Source organism: Alternaria viburni (genome assembly GCF_023758015.1).
Source record: "Alternaria viburni strain BMP 2772 chromosome Unknown scaffold_12, whole genome shotgun sequence".
NCBI lineage: Eukaryota > Fungi > Ascomycota > Dothideomycetes > Pleosporales > Pleosporaceae > Alternaria > Alternaria viburni.
Genome location: NW_026055781.1, coordinates 461,090 through 482,801, shown reverse-complemented (window position 1 = coordinate 482,801; position 21,712 = coordinate 461,090). Strand labels below are relative to the sequence as shown.

General features: G+C 53.1%; 10 protein-coding genes across 10 annotated transcripts; 4 read left to right on the top strand and 6 right to left on the bottom strand.

Moving 5' to 3' along the window:
* Nucleotides 1-105: 105 nt before the first annotated feature.
* J4E79_006203 (uncharacterized protein) lies at nt 106-1,687 on the bottom strand (the record flags this gene model as incomplete). Its single annotated transcript, XM_049355075.1, has 2 exons — nt 106-1,120; nt 1,170-1,687. 2 exons carry the CDS (start codon nt 1,685-1,687, stop codon nt 106-108), a joined length of 1,533 nt encoding a protein of 510 aa, XP_049210471.1.
* Nucleotides 1,688-2,260: 573 nt separating this feature from the next.
* J4E79_006202 (uncharacterized protein) lies at nt 2,261-3,495 on the top strand (the record flags this gene model as incomplete). The annotated part of the gene is made up of 2 exons (XM_049355074.1): nt 2,261-2,813; nt 2,864-3,495. The coding sequence occupies 2 exons, from the start codon at nt 2,261-2,263 to the stop codon at nt 3,493-3,495; spliced, it is 1,185 nt and encodes a 394-aa protein (XP_049210470.1).
* An 867-nt stretch (nt 3,496-4,362) lies between these two features.
* Nucleotides 4,363-5,238, bottom strand: J4E79_006201 (uncharacterized protein; the record flags this gene model as incomplete). Its single annotated transcript, XM_049355073.1, has 1 exon — nt 4,363-5,238. One exon carries the CDS (start codon nt 5,236-5,238, stop codon nt 4,363-4,365), a length of 876 nt encoding a protein of 291 aa, XP_049210469.1.
* Nucleotides 5,239-7,297: 2,059 nt separating this feature from the next.
* Nucleotides 7,298-8,382, bottom strand: J4E79_006200 (uncharacterized protein; the record flags this gene model as incomplete). Its single annotated transcript, XM_049355072.1, has 2 exons — nt 7,298-8,266; nt 8,317-8,382. 2 exons carry the CDS (start codon nt 8,380-8,382, stop codon nt 7,298-7,300), a joined length of 1,035 nt encoding a protein of 344 aa, XP_049210468.1.
* Nucleotides 8,383-10,816: 2,434 nt separating this feature from the next.
* On the top strand, nt 10,817-11,284 carry J4E79_006199 (uncharacterized protein; the record flags this gene model as incomplete). The annotated part of the gene is made up of 1 exon (XM_049355071.1): nt 10,817-11,284. One exon carries the CDS (start codon nt 10,817-10,819, stop codon nt 11,282-11,284), a length of 468 nt encoding a protein of 155 aa, XP_049210467.1.
* A 163-nt stretch (nt 11,285-11,447) lies between these two features.
* Nucleotides 11,448-13,023, bottom strand: J4E79_006198 (uncharacterized protein; the record flags this gene model as incomplete). Its single annotated transcript, XM_049355070.1, has 2 exons — nt 11,448-12,280; nt 12,345-13,023. The coding sequence occupies 2 exons, from the start codon at nt 13,021-13,023 to the stop codon at nt 11,448-11,450; spliced, it is 1,512 nt and encodes a 503-aa protein (XP_049210466.1).
* A 622-nt stretch (nt 13,024-13,645) lies between these two features.
* On the bottom strand, nt 13,646-15,325 carry J4E79_006197 (uncharacterized protein; the record flags this gene model as incomplete). The annotated part of the gene is made up of 1 exon (XM_049355069.1): nt 13,646-15,325. One exon carries the CDS (start codon nt 15,323-15,325, stop codon nt 13,646-13,648), a length of 1,680 nt encoding a protein of 559 aa, XP_049210465.1.
* Nucleotides 15,326-16,292: 967 nt separating this feature from the next.
* Nucleotides 16,293-18,195, top strand: J4E79_006196 (uncharacterized protein; the record flags this gene model as incomplete). Its single annotated transcript, XM_049355068.1, has 4 exons — nt 16,293-16,482; nt 16,543-16,682; nt 16,736-17,275; nt 17,335-18,195. The coding sequence occupies 4 exons, from the start codon at nt 16,293-16,295 to the stop codon at nt 18,193-18,195; spliced, it is 1,731 nt and encodes a 576-aa protein (XP_049210464.1).
* A 40-nt stretch (nt 18,196-18,235) lies between these two features.
* Nucleotides 18,236-19,723, bottom strand: J4E79_006195 (uncharacterized protein; the record flags this gene model as incomplete). The annotated part of the gene is made up of 2 exons (XM_049355067.1): nt 18,236-19,621; nt 19,709-19,723. 2 exons carry the CDS (start codon nt 19,721-19,723, stop codon nt 18,236-18,238), a joined length of 1,401 nt encoding a protein of 466 aa, XP_049210463.1.
* Nucleotides 19,724-21,188: 1,465 nt separating this feature from the next.
* Nucleotides 21,189-21,699, top strand: J4E79_006194 (uncharacterized protein; the record flags this gene model as incomplete). Its single annotated transcript, XM_049355066.1, has 2 exons — nt 21,189-21,293; nt 21,343-21,699. 2 exons carry the CDS (start codon nt 21,189-21,191, stop codon nt 21,697-21,699), a joined length of 462 nt encoding a protein of 153 aa, XP_049210462.1.
* Nucleotides 21,700-21,712: the final 13 nt, after the last annotated feature.

Below are 21,712 nucleotides of genomic sequence, written 5' to 3'. Positions count from 1 at the left end.
TGCGCTTTTCAGGCTCTACCCAATTACGATCCAATACACAATACAACATAGAAGGGAAAGAACAGCATCGTGACAGCCATTACAAGGAAAGCAGCTCAGCGATGCTTACTCGACGATCTCCAGCTCGCCCGTCCTGTGCTTGGCAAAAGTGTCCTTGTGTTCGTGCCAGATGCGCATCAGCTCGTCGACGTATTGCTGATGTATCTCGTTGATGTAATCGTTGTCTGGGTGCGTGTCCTGCATCACCCTGATCGGGCGACCGACAACGATGTTGATGGGTCTCCGGTACGGCATCATGCCTACGTCGTAGTTGAAGACACCCCTCGCGTGGAAGATGGGTACCGTAAAGCCCATGAACTTCTTGACGAGCATCTGGAACTTGTGTATGTAGGGATGCGAGTCGGTATCGAGTTGGTCGTAGACGTCGTTTTCGCCGAAGGCGAGGACAGGGACGAGGTCGGCGCCGGTGCGTATGGCCATCTTGACAAAGCCCTTGCGGCGGTTGAGGACGAGCTTTATGGAACCGGGGCGCGCATCGAGGGATTCACGAGCGCCGCCCACGACGATGGTGATGGCGCGGCCCATGCCTTCGTTGTTATAACCGCCTTTGGAGAGGATGTTTTCGCAGGACTCGCGAGATACGGAGGCCATGCCGAGACGAAGGGCGTATTCGCGATAGATGGGGTAGCGGAAGTTGGAATCGAGGGTCAGCAGGGCGTTGGTGATGCCAGGGAAGAGCTGCGAAAAGCCAAGCGCTTCGGTTGCAAAGGCAGCGAAGGCGCCATGGGAGATGATGCCATGTGGGTGGTAGCCGAAGATGTACTTCCTAGTGGGCTCCAGCTCCTGGGAGCGATGTAGGCGGGCGGGGTAGTATGAAGCGAAGAGCGACCAGACGGGCAGACGGCGGAACCAGTCGCTGCGGAACGACAGCTCGCCCGACGTGCCCGCGTTGGAGAAGAGGACGTAGATGGTATACGGCAGGAGGATGGGCCAGAGCAGGGGTATGCTGCAAAGGAAGAAGAAGATGGCAAGGCCGCCGACGATGCTGAGCGTGTGCATGAGGACGGCGAGGGTCTGGAGGCGGCGCTGGAGGGGAACGTTCATGGGCGCAAAGCGTATCCTGCGACGGTCAGCATGGTACGCCTTGAACGGAGTGCATGTCAACTTACTTGCTCTGGGACCATCCCGCGCCAGCCTGTCGTCCTGTGGTGAGCTCCGAGTTTCTGCGCTTGAGGTCGGTTCTGCGGTCTGCTTTGGCAACCTGAAACTCCTGCTGCGGCTTCACACTCGTCAGCACGTCGCCATTGCCCTTGCCATTTCCATTCGTGTGTGCTCCGTTCATGTCTTTCTGCGCCTGCTCGCCCTGTTTGCGGCCGAGCGACCCGTGAGAGCCGCGCGATGAGACGCGACGGTGGCCCTTCACTGTTGGACTCCGGGGCTCCTGACCCACGCCTTCGAGCGATGTCTTGTCGTCTTCAGAGGGGACCTTGATGCCATTGGTCTTTACCTCGTTTGCCTTGCCCAGTATCTTCTTCCCGTGGTGTTCGGCGGTGCCGTCGGTGCCGTTGGCATGTGATTGTGGCTGCTGGGGCTCCAGGGCCTCTTCGGCGGCGTCGGCGTACGACTTGGGCGGCAGATGGTGCTCAGCCCGCTCTTCAGGCGCCGAGGGCTCGGGATTTAGCGACATGGCGAGCGATGGGCTGGGACGGGAGCAGTTGGGGGGAGATGCTTCGTAGGGTGGGTGCAATGGGCATGTTTTGGGTTTTGTTGGCGCGCATAGCGTGCGTTGGACCTTCCTGACATTCCGCGCGTGGAAATGACGTACCTCGGTGGCTGCGTGGTTCCTTCCACGGCTCGGCATCGCCAGGAAGCCGACAAACAGGAACATCAACAGCCACCTCTGAACATTTTGATCCATCAATTACAAAGTACACGCCTCTGATAATCCGTCGCTTCCATTCAGGCTGCTCGATGCAGACAAATTACGCCATTCTCTATGACCCCGTCGTTCCTTCTCCATGCCAGCTGCTCGCTCCTACCTAGCCAGCACGCGAGGGTGTGGCGCATGCTCCACCGCAGCCTCAAAGCCTTCGACACCGCGTCTCACATGTTTGCCACTTCCTGATTCGTCAATATCAAGACATGCTCTTACTGCGTTGCCATGACGCTCTTTGCTTATGTGCAACTGAAGCGCAAAGATTATCTCTCTCCTGACTGACCGTTCGTGTTACTTCGTCCTTTTGGGAGCGAGACCTGAAACATGTCCTTCCAAGCTACAGCAGCACACTCGTCTCGCATCACCAAGCCAAGAAGAAAAAGTGCCGTCGCAGCACTGGGTCTCAAACGAACAACTTCATCACCCTCAGCAGCGAGTTCAAAGAGGCGGTCGCTACCGAACGACACCACCACTCCCTTTGATGATGACGAGGAACTAGATGATACCGGTGTGATAGCCTCTCTTTCCGACGACCTAAACTTTCGCGATGTCCCACAGTACATGGAGTACATCTGCAACAGGATGTTTAGCGACATGCCAGAGAAGGCTGGTATGAACTCGACCAGGATAGCAGAGGTTTTGAATTTCCGAAGAAGATTGCCACCGTTTGTCACGGTAGCGCATATCGACGCACTCAGCACCTCGTCAACACGAATTGAGCGAGAAATCGCTGAGCTAGCGAGAGCGGGTATTCTGCGAAGGGTGACGATTCCAAATCGGGGGGTTGGTGCTGCTGCAGTGGGTGATGGTATCGCTTCGGTGAGAGAGTGGCAGAACCTCGTGCAATCTCATGCTGAGCTACCTGAAGATCTGAAAGGTAATCAAATTTACCAACCACTATATCATCTGTCACTAAAGTGGAATCAGAAAAATACATAACAGCCATGAACGCCAACCCGACATCTACATCCATCCCCGGCACAGCCTTCACCTCTCCCCAGCTATCCGCCCTAGTAACCTTTGGCTTCCTCACCTCGGCCTCAAGCTACCCTTCCAACACCTCGCTTTTCGCCTCTCCAGGAGCCAGTTCACTCCTCGCCGTCTCCACATCTGGATCCCGCCACGCAGCCGGTTCTCTAGACGCCGTCGGCGGCACGCAAGCAACCCAGCACATTCACGGCGGCACTTCATTATCCGGATCCCGCCCATCCGTAGCAGCACAGTACAACTTCTCCCTGCCTAACATGGGCACACACATTAAGCTGCTGGTTGATGCACGGAACCACCTACTCACTCTGCTGAAGAAGACAAAGCATAGAGAGATGCCACTAGATGTTCTGCGTGAGAGATGGGACGGTAATGTCGCGGCGCATGATATCAAAGCGGAGAGGAAGAAGTTGAGGGGCGAGTTTGCAGGCGTACTACCTGGGCGAACGAAGAAATGGAAGACATTCTACGGAATGAGGTTTGAGTGGGTCTTGGAGGAATGTCTAGGCGCTGGCTTAACTGAACTCTTTGAGACCGGTAGCGTTGGTAGAGCTGTGCGAGCGATATCTTGACTTGCACTCGCGTTCTCATGTTGTTTCGCAGCCAGACATGCTGCACGTCCAATCGTTATCAGTTCAGGTGGACTCAACGATCGACATCCCACATTCCTCCACGCGTACGATCCAACGTCGATCAGTCTACTTGAAACATAAAGTGGGACTGATGACGCATACCAACACACCGTTAAGCGCAAGGGATGCCAGCATCAGTTTGGTCAATTATTCATTTCTTTGTACGATGCTGCACTAAACTGCTCTGCTATCTGCAATTTGTCTTGGTACATGTTTGATACCAAAGGTGCCGACCTCCATCCTGCGTGATATTCTTCATAAACTCCTAACCCCTGCTGCACTGATGTAGCCTCATCGCGTGAGCATGACAATCTGGTTTCGTTCATTCATCGTGACCGGACGCCTGAACTGATGGAACATGAGATACGAGTTCGATATAATCAGGTGAAGACGCCATAAAGTCCACGTCGTGGAATGCAATCTGCCCAAGTTGGCAGAGAAAGACGTTGGTAGAACGATCGTAGTGCATGCTTCCAGTAGTGATAGTTGCACATGACGATGCTTTCCGAGTTATGATGGTGCCAGGTGCAGTAATCGCCGTTACGTGCCTGGTTTCCACGAAAGCTGTCTTTATAATCCTTCGATCACTCATGGCCATGAGCGATACGAAGGCCTGGTATAAGGTTGTTCTGGAGTATGAAAGTTTCCGTTTCGTAGGCGGTAGAGTACTGATACACGATTGTGAAGGAGTCTGACGTCTCATCTATGAGGTAGATGTCCTATACATCGCGGAGATTAGCCACTACAAAGAAAGAATGTGAACGATATGACCTACCGGAGATCTAAATGTCAAGTCATATGGGGAAGCTAGTCCATGTAGAAATCGCCCTTGAGGATCCGCTCCTGCATGGCATCAGGCACTCTAGGCTTGGGCATCTCACGAACGGGTGGCTCCATGATCGTAACGCTCTTAGCACGCTGGTGCGTCGGACCGGAAGGGCTCAGCATGGGAGGGGGGCCGGAGATGGAGCCTCGCTCGGCTCGCGATCGGAGGTTCTCAGCGAAATTGTAACCTTCGCCTGTTGAAGACGACGTTAGCGAGTAGTTTCCAAGTATATTCTCGGACTGCTCTGCAATGGTGGAGGGCCAGATGTGTGATATGGAAGTAGATCGCCGCGAGTGTGCATGGGTAAAGGGACGAAGCAGGGTAGCGGAAGAGGGCAATGACTGTGACAATGAAGACAGACCTCGACCTCGACCAGTCGGGGGAGAGGAAGCTTTATGGATGGGTGGTCTACCATTTGGGTTCCCAACGCCTCCGTTGCTCTGCCTAACATCCCGCATTGCACGAGCTCCGAAGCTCAGCCGTCGAGCAAAGGGTGTGGCTGGGTTGCTGCTGCTAGCAGATGTGGAAGGGGCGTAGTCATCTTCGAAGGGGCTCTCGTCGACCGAGCCAGAGTTGGCGCTGGAGATGCTCTCGGTGCGGGTTCGCGGGGTCTGGAGGAATGGGGACGTCTGGCCAGGTGAAGCACCCAGACCGATGGTGGTGAGCGAAAGCCGCCGTCTCTGAGCGTTGGCAGCAGCTGTCGTGATGGGGCCCGTGGCAGCCTGTCCTCCGGATTGCTGGCCTACATAGCCGCTTGACCGGCCGAACAGGTCCTGGAACGTCTGGCTGGTCACTGAAGCACGTCGGCGAGGGTCCGGCGAGGCGAGCGGGGGAGAGTTCCGGCCGTTGGAGGACATGATGGGCGTGGCAACGAGGTTTGAGGGAGGTTCAGGGTCTGTGTGAAGTGCTCAATTGAGTTGAGGGGTCATGCGCGTAGAGCAAATCAAGATGGGGTGCGTAGAGAAACAAAACAAGGGGTGGGATGGTTGATAAGTCGCTAGGCGCACGGACGGGGTGTAGTACGTCAGTCAGCGGGGGTTGATGGCGTGATAAGCGATTTACGTCCGCAGGGAAACCGCGTAGGATAGGATAGACTAGCAGAACACGTGTCCGATGTTGCAACAAGACAAGAGAAGAAGGTCGAAAAGAAGAGGAGCAGGAATGATAGACAGGAGAGTAATATGGAAGCAACACTGGGTGGCTTGGCTGCGCTTGCCAAAGGATGCCCATCTGCGCTAGGGCCGCGAGCGGCTTAGCGTCAATCCCTTCCCCGCAGAACGTGGATGCACGATGCGTGGCCCTTTCATCTGACATCCAACCACATTCGAGGGCAACTCGAGCCTAGCCGCTGCACTCCCCGCAGTCGAGCCCTTTGACCCACCCTCAGTGCCCACAACGACTATCGCGATCAGCACCGACACGGTAAGTTCCTAGCTAGCATGAGCTTGGTATGAGCTATCTCGCCACCTGGGTGCTTCACATGTTTGAGTCTATGTGTACATAGTCATGGCACTTGCTCTGCACAGATCGAACCGACGGCGCCTACATCATGTCCGCATCTGTTCGGAATCTTCCCGGAGCGGGTGTCTGCTACATGCAACCGCCTTCTGTGGGGTGCCGGGTCCTGGATGCAGGTCCAGGTTGTGCGGAGCCTGCGGAACTTCTGACAAAAGCAGCCTCCATAAGACGTCGCATACTGCGGGGAATATACAGTAAGCGTCATATGCGCCATTCCAGTGAGCGCGAGCAGAAGGGGAAGGTTTGTCGCTAGTTTGTGGATTTCTTGATTCCCACACCGGAGCAACACCCACCATCTCGAAGCCCAAATGCACGCAACATGAACGACACCCACTTGGGCCACATCGTGTGTAGGCCAGATGGGTTCCACGAACTTAGCGTTTGGATAAGCGGCCAATTACACGTATAGATGACAGAGTCGTTGTACGACATGTAACTGGGCCATGCATGATTGGCTGCTGTGGACCTCCGGTGCCGACCTGTTGTCTTGTATGCGACAAGAAGCAGACTCCCGACATCCACACCGAGATGAAGCTTGGTCTAGTACTTAGTGTTATAGATACATGGATCTCATGGTGCATGGGGACAGTCTGTCTCTGGCGCTTGACCAAGCGCGAGAGCCTACAGCATGCGAAGCTCAGCTACGAACTGCGCCAGATCCACTTCGTTCGGTCCGGTCTCGTCTTGAGTCAGTCAGCCGTCGGCCACGCTCCCAATTCCGCGGAATCTTTCTACATATCGGAGCTTGGCACTGTATGCATGCGGAGCCGGTATCAGCTGAGGCCTGCAGTCTAGGGGGCGCACTCCACCGCTTTTGTGTTTACTATGCTAAAACCAATCACGCATTGACCTTTCAATTTCAGTGAGCTCGTTCTATTTCGCACTATGCGGACGATGATGGATTTGCAGCGTACGGCGCCAACGATGGACCGCTGTATAAATGTGTTTGTGTAAATTATGGATACAAGGAGTGTAGAGAAGAGAAAGTGGTACACCAATTGTACCCGGCTAAAAGTACGGCAACATCAAAAGCTCCGCAAGCAACCGGTCAAAGAAAAGGCAAAGGAAAGAATCGGAGATATATAGAATCATTCGGTTACCCAAAAACCGAAATCGGGTGGCCTGAAGGAAAGACAGAAAGCAACATAACAAAGGCCAGCGAATACAGACCGAAGTCCGGCGACCTTGAGTATCCAAATGAAGAATTCAACTAGCGTGCGGAAAGCCGTAACGTCGTAAGGAAAGACATGAAGGTATTAAAAGGTGCAAAAAGTCACAGAGAAAGGAATGGAAAAAGTGCAAAAAGCCGCCAACGCCAGACCAAAAGGAAAAGTGGGACGACTACATACCAACTCAACTGTTGTGTCGAGCACGAGGTAGTCTGCTTGCAGATCGACATTACTGCATTGCTCGCTTCGATTCTCGTTCGTGTACCTCCGAACCCGACCTCTTGCGATTCTCGTAGACGACATCGCGGAAGAGAGCCATGTAATGAGTGGGCGCATGAGAATCTGTTAGCTTGCGTTCGATGTCTTGTAGCATTGCCCAGTGGTTACGGTATACGTCTTCTTGGGGCAAGAACCCGAGTGCAGCGAGAACAAATGGCGGGTCGTCATCTGATGCTGCTCCAATCAGCGCAACGTATAGGTTGCTTTGAACAGGGTCTGATAGGGCCTCCATCACACTCCACTTGACGCCTTCATATGCATTCTTATCGCGGTCCGTAACACGGTCGAGAATCGTAACAAGAGCCGCCGCTGCTCGGACGGCCACGTCTTCGACGTCAGCATGGCGTTGATAGAAGTCATCAATGGCTTTGACTAGTGATGTCAACTTCTGTGCACAACTGGAGACGTCGAACCGAGGGGGGCCTTGAGAGAGGTTGTATGGTCCCTTGGCTATGTACTCATCCAAAGCGTCGAAGGTGGAAGTAATGCGCTTGTCGATCTTTTCGAAGAAGACACGGCTTTCGAAGTCCGGGTCGATGATCTTGCGCATTTGGAGATATAGGCTGGGATACCAGTTTGCGTACTGCGTAAAGAGCTCTGTCAACTCCTGGTACTTCTTGGATCGTTCGGAAGTAAGAGGCGACTCGGGATGTCGAAACTCTCCAGGAAGTGCATCTTGTGGCTCGTAGCACGAAAACATGTCAACGACTGTCTTCTTCAAGTCGTCGTCTTCAGGCAGATTGTCATCCCGATAAACCCACTTCAGGTCGTTGGCGATATTGGCTAAGCCTTTGGTGTCCAGTAGTTCCGCAGGCTTGACGTCTTCGATCTTCGAGCCATCGGGAGAAAGGTGAAGAGGCGTCTTGACCATATCGTCTGGAGAAGTTGAGATGATCTGGTCTCCGACCCAATAGATGTGCTGGGGCTACTTTTAGTGATGCGTCAATGGTTGTGTATGCGAGAGCGTACCTTGCACGCGAGACCTTTTTCGTTTGCGCCACACGTACACTCAGGTCTTCGTAACTTCCCACCCATCGCCACAATGATGTCGTCGTCAAGATGGAAGAACTTCTTTGGGCTGCCATTCGGGCTATAATCATCTTCCGAGACTGCGCAGTACTTGAGCCTGATATCGCTACCTTCCAGTCCTCTTTTGGCCCGCCTTCGTAGGTCGGTGTCGAAGGCCGAGACATTGTAATGAAGGTTCTTCGTTGATATAACCAGGGAAGGCGTAGGGGAAACGGTGGACTCGACGGATGGTATGGGCTGATCTTCCTCAGAATGCCCCGATGATTGTGTACTAGCTCTTGCGGCCCTTGCGGCCCCGGCACGAGTGGTAACCATGTCCTCTCCGAGAGAGAGCTTTGAGAACTGCTCTGCTGACATGGAGAATCTTCGTTATGGGTTACTTTCATACTAAAAGTCCAGTAAGGAGCTATATATCAAACCAACTCCCCCAGCTCCACGCCACCATCTTAGTTGATCCATCGTGTAGGCAGAGCATGTCCTCCATCTCACGACGGCGCTTAACGAGTAGGCCTTCCGTGCCGTAAGGCATTCGTACGTGTGAAGCGGATGTGGCTTGCTCGGGGAGAACCGAAAGTAGGGCAGGAAATCTGTCAACGCCGCAGTACTGCCTGGCTTACTAGAGCGAGTGCGGTAGGGTGACCACGGACATTTGCCGCGATTCCGTGCACGTTGGTGTCTTTATCGCATCAATCATCTGCTTTTGGCCAGCATAACTGTCATAATACCCACTTGTTCACGAGCATTCCTCGTTGTGCACCAATGACATTGCATCGGTAGACCGAATGCCCAGTCTGCTTGAGGCGAAGCGATGAAAGCTTTAACCCGACGCGGTTAAATTAGGGGCGGCCGACGATCAAGGAATTGCCTTCTCCAGAGAATTATCTCGTTTTGCCGCCGGACCTTAATCTCAGAAATGCCGCTAAATGGTCAAGCTCAGCTATCGCAGGCTGAGTCGCAGTGATAATGCAAGGCACGGCGTTGGCGCACCGCAGCGGAGGCGAGGCTCGTGATCCAGCTTGCAGCAGGAATGCTACTTCCCATGCAAACCCGAATCCGTGCCGACACGCTGTACACGAGAAGCTTCGCTGCCAGGGATAATTAACGTAATAGCAAGCCTGGTGAACTTGCTCAAGTCGTAGGCAGCATCGGTCCGTAGTGGTGGAGTAGCGAGAACTGACGTTACTCAGCCATGATGTACGGCGCGCGCGAACCCTGTAACTACCAGTCAATATCTGGACCTCGAACCGTTATAAGGCTGACTGGAATGAAAGGAGTAATACGCTTCGAGTTAAGCTTCTGACCGCATAAACATCTATTTCATGCGTGGCACATTCTGATGATGTCCACTTTGTTGAGGATGCCTTGGGCCGCGCATCAACGACCTAGGTAGCCAGGTAGCGCTCGAGACTGTGTTACACCGACGTAATTCACTAGCAGTAGCGACGGCTTTGGGGGCTGTGGAAATGCCTAGGTGTCGAGCGCGTGCCATCGCTGGTGGATGCATCGTGTGCATCCGTCATGGTTCCGAGGGTTGAGGGTCAGGTCGCGTCGCGAAGCCCGTCTGGCACCCACAGCCTCACCGTTCGCGCAGCGGGCTATGACGAGGGCGTGAACTCTGCCATGCGATCACAAGCTCCATGTCTTCAGGATGGCTTTCGGGAATATTTTTAATCGATGGGGCGCCGCTTGCATGAGCCATGGACGCGTCCATTCAGCAGTTTCGACTAACCGCCGTGCGAGTGCAAGAGACGGAACGGCCCCGGACGAGCAACAACGAAGATCTAACAGGTACGAGGTGTTGTCACAGATTGAGACAAGCCCCCAAATTCGAGCGGCGCAGTGTGTTCATGCTTGGAGTGGGTGAATGTTTGCGAGGCGTGGATATCTGCAACGGCTTCCAGCTGTTGTGTTAGGTCATGGCGTGACGGCGTGGATCCCAGGCACAACACTCGGGATCCGCGCTAGCAGCCTGGGGATCCACCACACGGGACCGACTCCGATCAGCAGTTGTTAGAAGCATCGATTGTTGCTGCCTCGCCCAAATTAACGCGATGTGTTGTGCAGATGGGGCCATCTCCGTGTGATGGAGAACATCTAGGTAGCAGGCAGGCACGGACAACAGGCTGCGATACTGTGGTAGTCGACCTCACGCGTCTCCGCAACAGAAGATCGAAGCTGAAGGATTCAAGGTGCAGCAGGCCTGCAGCACGGGTTTGTTGGTATACGAGTCTAGTCGCAAGCGACCTAGTCTTCTGTGCCATCAATGCAGCACAGAAGCAGCTAGACCCACTGGCGCGGGGTCCAAAGCTGACATCTGCTCAAGCACCGAGGACACGCATCACACATACCATCCACACCATCACGCAGATTATCGTTACTCGATACACTGTCCGCATCTCTTCATCGAATTAGAGCTATTCATTGCAACCGAGCGGCAATCATGTCTCAGCCCACGGCACCCTCCATACCTGCATTCTATCGCATATTCTTTACATACCTCGACCCCATCATCTGCGCTTGGGGCGCAACCATGGACTTCTTCATGCCCACTGTCGTCCTCTCTTCACACATCCCCTCACCCACCCCAGACATCGGCCACGCCATGATCCTCAAGCAACGTGGCGGGGGCATGCTAAATTTCGGCATCATATCTGCTGTCCTGCTACGATACACAAACGACATGAACGTCTGGCGTATTGTCCAGTTGTCGTGCTTCGTTGTCGATCTGGCGTACTATTGGGCAGTCTGGGAGGTGTTGGCAAAGCAGGGCAGACTAAGCGTAGGCACCTGGCGGGCGGAGGATTGGGGAAGTATAGGCATTACGGCGTTTGCAGGGCTGGTCAGACTAGCATTCATGGCAGGGGTGGGATTTGGCGAAGCCTCAAGGAATGACAAGAAAGACTTGTAGGCCTTGAAGAAGAAGAAGTCCTACTACAAGTCTCATTACGAGCGCATGAGCGCAAAAGAGTTGTTCGATGCGAGATCATATTTTGTTCCGCTTGCCTGCTCATCATTGCAAGTCGCGATCTGTGGTGTTGAGATCATTGCTGGGCTGTGTTCTGCGTTTACAGCTATATTACCCCAGGACCCAGCGCGAGCCATTCGGCTATGTCTTGCCAGCCGTGTGCTACACTCGGTGCTGACTCTTGAAGCCTTTGCAGCTCAGCTGCTAGCACGACTGCCTGTCTTGATCCAATCCTCAATGCAACAAAATGGAGAATGCCAATGACCCATTGCCGCATTTGATGCGAAATAAGCAGACACGTACCCACTGCATACAGTGGCTGGACGAGCTGCATTAGTCTCGGTGAGATGACTGAATCGATAAAGGTCCCCGGTTCTCTCATGATAGGTCCATCTTTTGTTTCATCTTCGGGGGCCAATCCAGCAGCAGAGAACACCGGGGATGGCACCATGCCGATCGTCTGAGGTACTGCGGCAACGATTGCGGCGACGTTAGCTCGTAGCACATTCTCCTCATGTTGTATGCACGCTTTCAAACTGGCAGCGTCGTAGAGCGGGGAAGTTTGTTCCTCACGAACCATCATCAGGTTTGCTCTGATGATATCGTGCACTTGAATTCCAATAAACCGGGTGTAATTCCACAACTGCGCCATGACGGGAAAGAGGCAGATGCTGTATGTGTTTCCACAGTAATGAACTGAAGGTACATCAAGATGAACCCTTGTTGGATGCCAGGCTGCAGGTAAAAGAGCTTTGATATCCTCTAACTCTTGACTGAGATTTCTCGCGCGGTTGATTGTTTCCACGGGATCTCGGCTCTTGTCTTGACCGAGTTTGACGACTTCGTCCATGACGTGCAGAATGCCGATCATGAATTTCTTTACAAGCTCGTTGAATCCCGATTCCAGGGGGATGCTGTCGTACAGCTCTTGCAAATGTTCTAGATATTGGTGTGCGATGTCAGTTCGTGTATTACATGCAGTCCGCACAGGGTTGTGACTAACTTGGAATACCCGTCCCTAGTTCAAGCGTGAAGAATAGAGCGACGCCGTATGACTGCTGGAATATTCGCCGTCCGAGTTCTGTCTCGAACTGCGACTTGCCGCGTAGCATGAAGAGGGTGTAAGCACCGCTGACGTGTTTTGACCACCTATCGATGGAGCTCTTATCCGTGTATACCGTGCCCTCGTACATGCCAAGTAGGATGACCGAAACCAAAGTGCTATCTTTGACCGCGGCTTCGTGCGACATGAGCGCTCTGTTTGTTTCCTCTAATGCAGAACCGTATGCGACACGCGCTTTTCGCATGACGGCAGGGGACTTCGCTGCATTGGCGAAGATTGCTAGACTTAGGGCGCGGAAGCTCTCACGAAGCGTACCCTCGATATTCGGCCGTGACAGCAGCTGGGGAATCCATTCGAATTGGCCTCCTTGAGGGAAATCGGCGGCGCCTGCATAGTTGGTGAGGAAGAAGCCTTGCGCTTGGGCGTCGATATTCGGCGTGGGTTGCAAGGCCATGATCTCAGCCTTGGGCGGACTCTGCACCGGATAGATCCGCTGCACGCTTCTGATCCTGTTGGGTTCTCCACGTCCCAAAGGCGTTCTTGGTTCTTTTGATTTGGCAAGCTCTTCGTAACGTTGCTCCGCCTTCTTTGCCACGACGCGACTCTCATTCTTGAACATTAGGGAAGCCACGTCGCGGTATCCATGGCATTCTTTGCCGGCACGGAGACATTGCGAGCAGGAAGGCCGCTTCTGGTCACACTGGAACAGCGGATTAGTGGGCCAAATATCTACTCACGCGTGCATTACATACTTTGATCCTGCGGTCCCTACATGTCTTGCAACCTGGAGAAGGTCTGCCAACATTGGGCATTTCGAGAAATGATGACTAATTGCCCGGTGGTGATACGACGCAGTCCGGACCCGCACTGCTAAGTTCTCACCTACATCGATGATGGGAAGAAGGGAACGCCACGTTTGTGTTTGGGGAAAGTAAGCGAGCAGCAAGGAATGCAAGGACCGCTCCCGGGCCTATGTACCCCACTATTGAATCGTGACTAGGCCGGACCGCAAATGGGCAATTGTGGCGAGCCCCCCTTGCTTTAATTTCACAGTAGACTCAACAATCGCACGTCGCTTGCTGCCGCACCAAAGCTTGAGGCCGCGTAAGATCACAGCACACTAGCATCTGCAGAAACATATTCTATTACGATGAAAGATGCATCCTCTATTTACGACAAGTCGATAATTCGTCACACATAATATTTACAAATCATAAAGCCTCCGTGGCGGATCTCACAGCTCAAATAGCATCCCTAGAGTTGACCTGCTCAAGATGGGCCGAGACACCCTTTTTCTCGGTATAATCGCTCTCGGTATCACTGGAATGGAAGCTGTCAACGACCGTGCTGCTAAACTTCCTAGCCGGGACACGCTTCTCGAAGAGGATATCGAGCTCTCCGTAAGTCCTGCCCTTTGGCTCAGGAAGACGGAAGAACGCCCAGATAAAGCAGCAAAAGCACGTTCCGGCGTAGAACAGACCACTCTTTGCGCCCCAATTCCAAGCACCGGGGTTGAGCATACGTGGAGTAATAACATTGCCGATGATAGAACCGATGTTGTAGAAGTTCCTGGCCAAGACGACAGTCTTTTGGCGAAGACGAGTGGATGGAATCTCTGCGACGATGGAGTAACAGACAGGTCCGACCGTGCAGTTGTATGCGGCTGCAAAAAGTAGGAGCATGGCGCCGATACCCCACTGCGCGCCAACGTTGCCGGCTGGAATGAAACCGAGACCTCCGATGATACACAACAACATAACCATGACGAGATCGCCATACACGTACAATGTGCGACGTCCTACACGTTGAATGAGGATCCAGGCCATGAAGACACCCACGCCACCAATTGCGTATTGTCCTAGACTCATGGAGAACGCATCCGCGTCGCTAAGGCCTGCTTGCTGGAAAAAGTATGTCGAATAACCGATAAGACCTGCTCCACAGAAGGCCTGCGTAAACCATGCCATGGCGGCGATTTCAGTTCGGCGGAGATCTGTACCCTTGAAACAGTCCAAGTACGAAGTACCTTCAGAGACCGCCATCTCCATGGCGTTGGTGTGGCGCATCATAGCAATGGTCTCATCGGCATTGAAGTCGGGCAGCTTTTCGGGTGATGTGAGGCGCATCAACATCTTCTTTGCTTCTTCGCATCGGTCTTTCCGTACAAGCCACCAGGGAGATTCAGGTGCGAACGAGATGCCGATCATCAACGGGAGAGGCCAGAGCCACTGCAGGGCGTATGGGATGCGGTATGCCCATTGGTCGGGGCGCTCGGCTACACCCTTCAAAACGCCAGAGGCGAGGAATTGACCGATGACCCAGCAGAGGTTGACGTATGTTGTAAGAATTGGTCGAAGTGGCACCGGTACGACTTCGGCGGCATAGGTGCAAGTCAGGGTCTGGAATACACCCCATGGGATACCGCACAGGATGAGACCGCATAGAAGCATGGTGATGTTCTGCGCGAAGAAGACGATGAAGATGAAGAAATTCACAGCGAAGAGCGCGCCGATCATTGTCTTCTTGTAGCCGAAACGATCCGCGATGAGACCGTTCAGGAGCAGACCTGTGAACTCTCCAACGTATGCACCGTTTGTGAGACCCGCTTGCCACGCAGCGGTGAGTTCGAAGGTGCCATCTGCAAGTTGTTCGCCAAACTTTTGCTTAAAGGCAGGAACCGCCATCAGGTTGGCGATCAAGACCTTGTCGAAGCCTTCCATGATGATGGCTGCGGAGAGCAGGACGGACCAGGCGATGGCCTTTGGGTATAACTTGATACCCTGGCGTAGGGTCATCTGCTGCTCTGATCGAGTCGCGTTGCCGGCATCGTGGGCGACTTGTTTGATGTCCGTGACGGCGAGTGAAAGGCGGCGTGCCTGTTCGGCGTCGATAGCGACGACACTGCTGTTGCGGCGAGACATGATGGTCGTGTCCGAGGATGAGACGATGTCCAGGTGGCTTGACAAGTGTGGGTATGTCCAAAGGATGAAGTAGGATGCTGTGGGTCAGACCCAGACCTCTCCTAAACGTGGAGCTAGTGGGACTCGAAGCTGGATGGTGATCTCTCGTGGTGGATACCGCCGTTCTACTTATACAACTTCACGACCCCAGACACGCGATACCCATGCATAGACAGAGCTCGTGCCAAGTCAGAAACTGGGGATGGTGGAGGCAGTCAAGGGATGCGGGGAGGACGCCACTCTTGCAGCTGTGAGGCCATCTTCATCGCGCAGCACTATGGCTTGAAAGGCTAGGCTGTAGCTGGTGAGGCCCGCCGACACGGGTGTGCCATCGAAAACTCGGAGCAGGAGTGAAGGTCGTGATTCGACAAGATGCCGGACCGAGATGTCAAGGTTGCGTGCACGAGCCCCGAAAGCCGAAGCGACCATCACGTGTGGCACGGAAATGCGACTGAGCGTTCCCACTAACGCGGTTTGCCTTTTATCTCGGACCGAGAGCATGAATCGATAGCCTGTCGCGCCCACCATCTCCCCGCATACATCCTCGCTTAAATCCCGCAATATCGGACACGCGGGAAAGAACGTTGAAACACCATGCGATGGAAGACATCTGTGGGGAAGACTGTTGCTGGGTTGTGTGGGGATCGCCATGTGTAGACACGATCCGGCTTTGAGCCAATCGTCATTGTACCGAGAAACTTTCCGGTGGGGGGAATCTCCACATGCGGTCCAAACACAGTGACCAGATCTCAACGACTACTCTCCATCTGATAAGATCCCATTGCAAGACGCTTATAAGAAAGCCACTGGTGCCATTGCAAGCCACCAAAGAAACGCTTGCCCTCATTGACGCTGCGTACCATCTCTACCCACCATACCTAGGTAATCAAAATTACCCCAAAGAGCACGGGGATCCAGCAGCAACACAATGACCGTTCCTCAAAGACCCTGGTGGAAAGATGGTGTTGTATACCAGATCTACCCCGCTTCTTTCAAAGACTCCAACGGCGACGGCATTGGTGACCTCAATGGCATCATTTCAGAGCTGGACTACATCCGCTCCATTGGTGTTGACGTCATCTGGGTCTGTCCCATGTACGATTCACCCCAAGTAGACAGTAAGCATTACCTCTATACAAATTGCACGTGGTATATATATTGACCTTCTACTCCAACAGTGGGGTACGACATCCGTGACTATGAGGATGTGTACAGGCCGTATGGTACTGTCCAAGACATGGAGAAGCTGATCGCCGAGACACATTCGCGAGGCATGAAGATTATACTGGATCTGGTAGTCAACCATACATCTGACCAGGTAAGTCTTGAAGGTGCAGCTCGGCACAACCCTGCAAAACTGACTTCTCCAAGCACAAATGGTTCTTAGAATCACGATCATCGAAAGACAACCCCAAGAGAGACTGGTACATCTGGAGACCAGCTCGTTATGTTGACGGCGAGCGCAAAGCTCCCAACAACTGGGTCGGCAACTTTACAGGTAGTGTGTGGGAGTGGGATGAGCATACCCAAGAATACTATCTACATCTCTTTTGCCCCGAGCAACCTGACCTCAACTGGGAAAACCCCGAAACGCGACAAGCCATCTACAAATCCGCCATGGAGTTTTGGCTACAGCGCGGAGTTGATGGATTCCGCGTTGATACCGTCAACATGTACAGCAAAGGTGAAATGCTTGACGCACCGATCACCGATCCTGGTTCGGAATGGCAGTTTGCTGGATACCAGTACTGCAACGGCCCAAGGATGGCCGAATTCCTGAACGAGATGAACCAAATCTTGGAGAAGTACGATGCTATGACCGTCGGCGAGTGCCCCCACACACCAGACATGAAGAGAGTGTTGGAATATGTTAGTGCTAAAGAGAAGCAACTGAACATGGTCTTCCAATTCGTGAGCAAGCCCGAAAAAGCGCAAAAACAAGAGATCGGTAGTACTAACTAAAAGCACAGGATGTCGTCGACGTTGGCCAAGGCCCCTACAAATTCCAAACTACACCGAAGAACTGGACACTCCCACAGTTCAAACGTGCCATGGCCCGCACGCAAGACCTCATTCGCGCCCCCTCAGATGGCTGGACTACTGTCTTCCTCGAGAACCACGACCAAAGTCGATCAATCACACGCTTTACTTCCGATGCGCCCGAGCACCGCGTCGCAGGCGGTAAGATGCTCGCGTTGATGATGGCAGCACTCAGCGGCACATTGTTCATCTACCAGGGCCAAGAAATTGGCATGACGAACTTCCCTCTGACCTGGGATATGAGCGAGTACAAGGACGTGGACTCGACAAACTACTACAAGATGGTAGCTGCGCGGACAAAAGACGACCCCAAGGCTCTTGAAGATGCGCATAAGTCGCTTCAGCATCTCGCTAGAGACCATGCTCGTGTGCCGATGAGCTGGTCGACCGCAACGCACAACGGCTTCTCGCCGCCTGACGCTACCGCGGAACCGTGGATGCGACCTCTTGAGGACGCAAAGGTCTGCAATGTTGCGCAACAAAAAGGCGATAAAGATTCCGTGCTCGCTTTCTGGAAGCGCATGCTGCAAGTACGCAAGCAACACAACGATCTCCTTGTGCATGGCCAGTACGACGATCTAGATGTGGAGAGCCCAGACTTCTTTGTCTTCAGCAAGACATGGAATGAGAAGAGGGCTGTGTGCATTTGCAACTTCACGGACCAGAAGAAGGATCTGGCCTTCCCAGAAAGTGTGAAGAGCGAGAAGATGGAACTGCTTGTAAGCAGCGTGGATAACTGTGAGGAGAAGAAACTGGCTGCTTTTGAAGGCAGGATCTATTTACTTGCGTAGATAGTGTCGCATGAACAAAATCATTGCTTGAAGCTAGATTTTACTGAGCTACATGAGCGACCTGCATGGACAAGCGTTGTGAAATATTGTTCCATGTGGCCAAATGTCCAGTTCTCGCCTCTGATCTTGGAATTTCTTGGGCTTGAACCTGCACCAATCCGTCCGCCATATCCTCTAGCCCTGCAGCTGTCTTTGATTGCGTGACTTGATACCAAGGGTCGTTCACCCCACCAGGACTATTCACATCGTGTGGTAGGTTCGGCGAACTGGCATTGCTGAGTGCCTCAGGGAACATTGTTTGGAGGCGCTCTAGCTTCTCGAGCAGTATGCTTCGACGCGTCTGATCAAGGTGTGGAATCAGCAGGACAAAGTCTAGGATGAAGAGGAAATCGTCAATCCTCAGTGCCGTTTCATCGATAGTCGCGGCGGGAACGTGAATAAGAACATCGGCAATCGTGTCTGTGATCTCAAAAAGTTTCTGAGTGATGCTGCTTCCGTGTACTTCGATGTCGTGGCGCGACATACTGGATAATTGTTGCCGTAATGTCTGTGACAGCCTTACCGGGAATAAGAGCGACAGGCAATCTTTCGAAGATCGAGAAGACAAGAGGGTTTGGCTCATAGCTAAGCGCCAGACCAGAGTGCGCAGCCATTCACGCGTGATGCACAGATCGGCTCGTTGCATCATGGACAACATGGCCAACTCCCGTGCATCAGCCTCAGGGTCACCTTCAAGCTCGCGCGACTTGGCCTCGACCCACGTGCTGGTGACGCTGCCTCCTTGCGTGTCAAGCCAGCTATCAAGGAACTCCGTATCAAGCATGCGGAAAAGCTTGATGATCTGATTGAAGCCCTCGTGGACCTGTATCGGAAGTGTAGGGTCGTCTTCTGGCAATGTGTAGAGTGGAGGGAGAATGGCACGCCGGTAATCCAGGATAGCTATGAATCGCTCGTGTATGTACGCTTGCCAGTAGAGCCGCTGTCTTCGGGATCGTTCGGGAGGAGACAGCTGGGCCACGTTCTCCGGCTTGTCGATCTGCAGCAGCTGGATGATCGTAATGGCGTCTCGCATGTAGTAGAATGCGCTGTCGCTACCTTGCAGACTCATGAGGCAGTTGTGTATGAACATTGACTGCACGGCTCGCATGACCGAGAAATGGCAATGCTTGTGGGTTCGCCTCATGGTATCGATCGAGTAGTCCATGAGGCTTTCGATGGTTTGGACGATTTCTTCTGTTCGGCGGTCACCATACCGGGTCAAGTTCAGCGTGCAGCCTCCGAACGCGTAGATGAATGAGCGGACGTCTGGATCGCTGTCCATGACCTCGATGTACTGTCGGAGCTCATGTTCGGCAATGACCGGATGAACAGGATACACCCCAGCAACGTAATCCGGGATGAGGTCGAGAAAGAAAGCCTTGGGGTACTGTGATGTGAAAGATGACGAAGGAGATGCTGCCCGGAGTCAGCAGTAGCACCCCAAATTTGAGTAGACATTGCCAGGGTGACATACTTGGTGTGCCTCCATTACGGTCAAGTATCGGCGAGATGGGACTGTACGGTGTCTGAAAGCTAGCTGCTGCTGAATGAGCAGGCAGTATGGGCGGCGATATTGCAGGCAAATTGGACGTTTGGCTTCTGAACTCGGAGATGATATGGCCTCGCTTGCCCTGAGACCTTTGCTTGCCGGAGGGAGAGTAGATGCACCGCAAGCCGAGATGCGCGCACTGTTGACACCGTGCTTGGCCGTTACAACGCACTTTCCTCCTCTTGCACGCGTCGCATGCTTTCGATACTCGTTTCTGGGATGGCTGTTCCATGTTCATAATGGGTCTTGCTGTGTGCATAATGTTTTTGTAGAGCCTCGGTGTCGGGATGATCAGGCGATCTGGGGAAGGACTGCGGAGACGCGCTAGCGGAGCGTAGTTCCTAATTGGTCCACCTGCAGACTGGGTTTGATCGAACGGCGAAACAGGCAGGTGCGAGTGGCGTAGAAGGCGCGCCGAAAGGTCTAGGAATGACATTGCATAGTCTAGAAATGCGTACCTGAGTCGGACGGAACAATTGTGGGGTCGACTGCATGTCAGCTTACATATCCTGGCATGCAAAGGTGTGAAGGCCGACCTACATATGATGCAGTACATGTGTCTAACAGCATTGCCAAAACAAAGGACTGCGCTGCCTGTGTATTCTTCTACTACTGTGTAGGTTTGCTAAGGGTGATAACCATGGGAAGGGCTGGAGGTACTCTATGCACGACAGGGATTTGAACAGCTGCTGGTAAGACCTCTTTGCCTGCTACATTACTTTGTTAACGTTCACAACTACGAGGAATGAATCTATGTATGCAGCAAAGATACCCATGTTCCCGCCACTTACCGCGGGCAAAAAAGCGGGCAAAAAAAAAAGAGCGCAGAGTCGTCACAACGCAGGTTCGACCCTAGGGCAAAAAGAGATGACCACCTCCGTTATACTTTGGAAACATCTTGAAACCCTGTTATTGCTTCTTGTGGCGGATTTATCACGACTGGCTATGTTGTATATCTTTTTTGCTTGGACAGTGTCCTCTTTTGGTTCCAGCCGCCATCCCGGTTTTGAGGTAGAATGGTTTGATGGAGTATTGTAGAATTAACCAATATATATACACATATAAAGCGGATATAGAAGTGGGGCAGGCAGATAGAGATTTTGGTGGAGTAAACAAACAAACGTGAGCTCGAGAGCTCAATCCGCTCTCACCTTCACTTTCACTGCGAGGTTACACAGGAAAGACGCGTCACCGCGAGCCCAGAGATGAAGAATTTGCGCTCTCACCGTCACTGCTGTATGCGGCAAACGGTTTATGCGGGCTCATATGGTCGTTGCCTTGACTATCTTTGCGGCCTACAACGCGACACCCACCCTACAACCACCACACAACAGACACCTCTGGAGCCTACAACATAACAATACCCCTATCGAAACACAACACAAAAGCCTACGTATTCCTCAACATGGCTCAGCGCACCGCAACACCCATCCAGCAGGCTCTACGTAGTATCCTGCTGGCCGATATGGCAATGAGCAAGGCGAAGGGAGCAGATGAGTGGATGGAGGCAGTATGTCTACAATCATGAGTGAAAGCGATAATATCTAACATAAATGTAGTATACCGATTGGCATGAGGCTAATCAGTGGAGGCAGGAGATTGCCTCTGGGAAGAAGGCGGAGAAGAAGCTTTGGGAGCGGAAGCGAATGCGCGCTGAAGATTTCTTTCACCTCGACACTTACGAATCAGAGCCGAAACCGCGAAATGAGCGATTTGCGCTTCAGCAGGAAAAGAAGGAGGTTATAAAGACACTCCAGGGACATGTTGCGGCGCGAACTTCTGCCGGCGACATCGACTTCGGCCCCCTCCCACGAGCGCCGCCCGGTACGGGCAATAGTACAGATAGGTCACTCCGAATGCGATTGGCCATGAAAGAAGAACGTCTGGTCAGGGAGAAGAAGACGGAACAGTCTTAAATTCTGAAGTTGG